This window comes from Microcaecilia unicolor, chromosome 5 (genome assembly GCF_901765095.1).
Source record: "Microcaecilia unicolor chromosome 5, aMicUni1.1, whole genome shotgun sequence".
In the NCBI taxonomy this organism is placed as follows: domain Eukaryota; kingdom Metazoa; phylum Chordata; class Amphibia; order Gymnophiona; family Siphonopidae; genus Microcaecilia; species Microcaecilia unicolor.
Genome location: NC_044035.1, coordinates 61,991,674 through 61,996,777, shown reverse-complemented (window position 1 = coordinate 61,996,777; position 5,104 = coordinate 61,991,674). Strand labels below are relative to the sequence as shown.

General features: G+C 46.1%; 1 protein-coding gene across 1 annotated transcript; it reads right to left on the bottom strand.

Moving 5' to 3' along the window:
• Positions 1-231: 231 nt before the first annotated feature.
• Positions 232-2,369, bottom strand: FOXI2 (forkhead box I2). The gene is made up of 2 exons (XM_030204801.1): positions 1,775-2,369; positions 232-792 (listed from the first exon to the last, which is right to left on the bottom strand). The coding sequence occupies exons 1-2, from the start codon at positions 2,367-2,369 to the stop codon at positions 245-247; spliced, it is 1,143 nt and encodes a 380-aa protein (XP_030060661.1). The 3' UTR covers positions 232-244.
• Between the last annotated feature and the right edge of the window lie 2,735 nt (positions 2,370-5,104).

The following is a 5,104-nucleotide window of genomic DNA, read 5'->3' as shown; positions in this document are numbered from 1 at the left end:
ATACAAATATCTCTATTTTGCCCATTAGTGCATTTTCCTTTCCCTCCGATAACCTCAACCTATTTGCATAGTGCCGACACAGTAAACAAACCATTGAATTAGGGCTGTAAAAAGATTTCAGAATGAGTCTGCAGGCAGCTGCATTTTTCCCCCTTTAAGATGTGGTAGCGCAGTATTTGGAAATAGTCAAGAAATTAAGCGCAACACCGTTGCAGCCTGCGCTTTCCGGTTCCGATGTTGCTTTTCACACTTCCGCGTCTTCCTTGTTGTACATCAGGCTGTTGACGTGAAAATTGTTCACGAGGGATATGCTGAGCCCACCTTGCTGGCTGGAAGCATTGCAGTTCATTCTGGAAAGGGCCTGAGGAGTCAGTTCGGGGCAATGTGCCAGGCCGTGAGAAGAGGAATTAGAACTGAGTCCAGGTAAGTGCTGCCTTCCATAGGTGAGGTCCCCTACCAGGCCGCCCGAGAACGCCCTAGTGAAGCCACTGGCACTAGTGAGCACAGCGCTCATACTGGAGGTAAAGTTGGTGAAACACGGGTTGGAGTCCGGAGTTTCTGCTGGAGAAGCTTTGGGCTCAACCCCAGAGGCGCGGGAGCTCTGTGGCTCGAGGGATCCAGATCCCTGAAGCCCAGCTCTGTCTGCAGGGCTGAGGGAGCCGTCTCCCTTCTGGTTAGCTTTTGAAGCACTCGCTCCCACACTTTCACTTCTTCTTTTCCTCTTCCTTCTAAAATTTCCGTTATCGAACATTTTCTCACAGTTGGCGTCTAAAGTCCAGTAATTTCCCTTACCTGTAGAAAAAGATAAATAATTGAAAAGCATCAACTGAAGTTAAGACTCGGAAAAAGTTTTTTTTTATTTGGGTTGAAAAATAGATACCGATCACAAGCCCAGCACCCTTCAATCCCCCCTCCCCACCCTGTACGGCAAATGCAAGGGTCATGCGAAGCATCTGGCCTGCAGTTACCGCTCGGCAGACAGCATTAGGGCAGTGTTACATGCCTGGGCCAATGGTGTCCTGCTCTGTGTGGGGCATTAACCATGCGGTAAGTGCAAAATTAATCGTGGCTTTAATTCAAGGGGGGAGGGATTGGAAACTGCAGAGGGAATGGAGGCTGCAAGGATAATCAGAAGCTAAAGGGGAGGATCAGAAGCCGTGGTGGGGAATCAGAGGCTGCAGGGGGGGATTCGGATGCTGCTGAGGGCACTGAAAGCTGCGAAGGATCTGAGGCTGTGGGTGTGTGTGTGGGGGGGATCAGAGGGTGCCAGGCTTGTGCGAGGAGGGGGGGGGCACCAATTTGTAGTGACACCCCTGCCAACTGTTAATGTCACAGTTAGTACCGGGGCTGTGTTACATACCTGGGCGGGTAGGTGGAGAGTCATGTAAAAAGGTGCCCCATGCGGTAATTGCAGTGTACATGTAGGGTTCACCCCTACATTTACTACACAGCCTTTGCACTTATGGCATATAGCTGTATGGATGTAGTTTAGCCACATTTCCTATTTCAACATGCAGGTTTTGTATTAAACACAAAATATGCACACAATGCAAATAAAAGACTGAACTCAAAATATACAGTGTAAATAGATGAATGACAGGTTAAGAGTTGTTCAAGGTTTATAGCAAAGCATGTTCAGTTCAACTTTTTAAAAACTGACCAAAAAACAACGCAATAATTTATACAGATAGATAGATCTATTTAACAAGTTTGGTTAACTGATATTCAAAGGACATATGTCTACAAACAGGAAGGGAAACAGATCTTTCGTTACCTGGATCGTTTTCATCTCTGGGCACCTTCTTGAAACAATCATTGAGTGACAAGTTGTGTCGGATGGAGTTTTGCCAACCAGCTTTACTTTTCTTGTAGAATGGGAAGTTTTCTGCCACGTATTGGTAAATTTGACTTAAAGTCAGTTTCTTGTCCGGAGCATGTTGAATAGCCATGGCAATGAGAGCAGAGTAAGAGTAAGGTGGGCGCACCATCTTGAAAAAATCCTGTTGGCTTGACAAAGAGAACCAGTTGAGATCTGCCCCCCCAAACCCTGAAGTGGGCGCTAAGAACTGTCTCTGAGGCCCACCGTAACCAGACGGGATGTAAGGAGCCCCATTAGATCCCCCCAGGTAAGGAGACGAATTGATAGCTGCACCATTGAGCCAAAGGTAAGGGTTGGTGGTCGGGGTGCTGTACTCGCTCAGCCCGTAACCTGGTGGGTGTGTGGAGGGTCTCTGAGGGTGGTGGTGGTGATGCAGGTTTTGCTGATACACACTGAAATTATCACAGTACACCGCCATCTCCAGTAAATCCTGAGCATTTGGATGCGGAGCTAACTGGGAATTCGTAGACTGCTGGCCAAAAGCGTTCATAATCCCTTGTGACGGATGAAGCTGAGAAGAGCAGGTCCCTCCGACACCTCTCAGTTTAAAGAACTCTTTGGCTCACTGAGGTGTTTAAATCAACAGCTGGTGCAGAACTTGCAGACCAGACCTGGGGAAACAGCTACACAAGGTAGCACCGCCCATCTCCCTCCCTCTCCATTACACACAACATTTCACACCTTCACTGGGAACTTGCACTGTGTTGACAGCCCAGCTGGACAAAAGTACTGCAACCGATACATTTTGGATCGTGAACGTTTAGTTGGTTCTCTTCCTCACCCCAAGTAATTTAGACGCACAATACAACACGGATATCGGTCAATTTTGTGCTTCACTTACTGACTTTCTTGCTCCTTGACACTCCTTAATAACCAAGCGACTTCGGTTTATCAAATGACCAAATCCTGTGCTACCCGCCCCCCTTAAAAAAATCAATCACTAATTTTACTATAAGAAAAAGGTTCGATCTCACAGAGAAATCAAACGCCAGCCAGGCATATGTACCCGATGAGATAAAAAGCCAAGAAGTTTTCTTGTTTACAAACTAGTTGAATAGCTTGATCTGATAGGTTAGAGCTGTAGGTTAGGTTAATACATTAAAAGAAATATAAAATGATGGCCTTTTTATTGTACTAACAACACAAATCTTAACTAGCTTGCATGAGCCAACACCCCCTTTCTCAGGTCAGATGAAAGACTTCCAAAACGGAGCTTTCCCGGGGGGGGGGGGGGGGGGGGGGGGGGGGGGGGGGGTCGTCTGTCATCCTTCTTTTAGTGCAGGATACAATTACTGAGTTTTGCCAGAAGAGAAGGAAAGGTCCTGCCAGCCTTTGTTTACCAGAAAACAACTGGGTTTGGAGAAAAAAGTACTATTTCTTTTTCAAAAGTGTAAGTGTGATTAGTGCTGTCCAGGAAGAAAAAAAAAAACAACACATGGGTCCATTATGTAGGTCGTTGTTATTATTCTAAAACAAGGTGTTGAGATGTTACCGACATTTCCGAAAAACTATGCATTACTTTTCTAACATGAAACCCATTCATTTGCATTTCAGTACAAGATGCAGCCTACTCTTTTTTTTTTTAAAGATTACTCCTGCTCTTAAAGCAGTGAAATCTAAGTAGCATCCTAAACTGGTTAGTGAAGCCCTTTTATACAATGGGGCTCTTTTACTAAGGTGCGCTGAAAAAATCGCCTGCGGTAGTGTAGACGTGTGTTTTGGACACATGCAGAATCATTTTCAGCGCACCTGCAAAAAATGTCTTTTTAAAATTTTTGCTAAAAAATGGACATGTGACAAAATGAAAATTGCCGTGCGTCCATTTTGGGTCTGAGACCTTACCGCCAGCCACTGACTCAGCGGTAAAGTCTCAAGCGATAACCGGGCAGTAATGACCTATGCGCGTCAAATGCCACTTGGCATGCACCCAATGCGCACAACCGAAAATAACAATTATTTTTTCGGATGCGCATATCAGTCGCATGCCAAAAGTGAAATTACCACAAGAGCCACACAGTAGCCAGGCGGTAACTCTATTTTGGCACGGGTAGACACTTTCGCGGCTTAGTAAAGGACCCCAATGTTATTTATGCATGCTGCTGGACTGGTAGTTCATTGTCACTGACTTTTAGGTATCATAGTAACATAGTAGATGACGGCAGAAAAAGACCTGCACGGTCCATCCAGTCTGCCCAACAAGACAAACTCATATGTGCTAGTTTTTGTGTATATCTTACCTTGATTTGTATCTGTCATTTTCAGGGCACAGACCGTACAAGTCTGCCCAGCACTATCCCCAACTCCCAACCACCAGCCCCGCCTCCCACCACCAGCTCTGGCACAGACCATATAAGTCTGGCCAGCACTATCCCCGCCTCCCAACCACCAGCTCTGCCACCCAATCTCGGCTAAGCTCCTGAGGATCCATTTCTGCTGAACAGGATTCCTTTATGTTTATCCCACGCATGTTTGAATTCCGTTACTGTTTTCCTCTCCACCACCTCCCACGGTAGGGCATTCCAAGCATCCACCACTCTCTCCGTGAAAAAATACTTCCTGACATTTTTTTGAGCCTGTCCCCCTTCAATCTCATTTCATGTCCTCTAGTTCTGCCACCTTCCCCTCTCCGGAAAAGTTGCTTGTTGAGTATTAAGGCTGTCTTTTTAAAGGAACAGAGTCTTTGGGATACAGAATTTCAAGGGTGGAAGACATGAGATGAACTCGGTTGTTAGAAAAAAACATTTATTGCTACCAGAAGCGGAGCCAGGTTGACAGCACAGGAGGAGCGAAAGCAGCGCGAGAGTGGACTTCCGCCGGCGCACATTTTCAATACAACACGATGAGAAAGAAATAGGCGCCGGCAGAACTCTGTTTGGGGGAGGGGGTGGCAGCTCCCCTGGAGCCCCACCTAGCTACATCACTGATTGCTACCCTTTGGTGGAACTGGATGAGCTGTTGGGGCTGGATTCACCCTGAGTGGTTTTGGATCCAAGGACGCAAACAGAAGCCAAGTATTGTATTTTTCAAAATATCTACTTTTATATAAGGGAATATTCAGCTGCTGTTTGGTGTGTTTTTAAACCAGTGTCACCTTTAGGCTGGTCAAAATTGTGTGATTGCACCAGACCTCTAGGCTAGAGGAGCACCATAGTAGTCACATCATTATTATTATTATTTATTGCACTTGTATCCCACATTTTCCCACCTCTTTGCAGGCGCAATGTG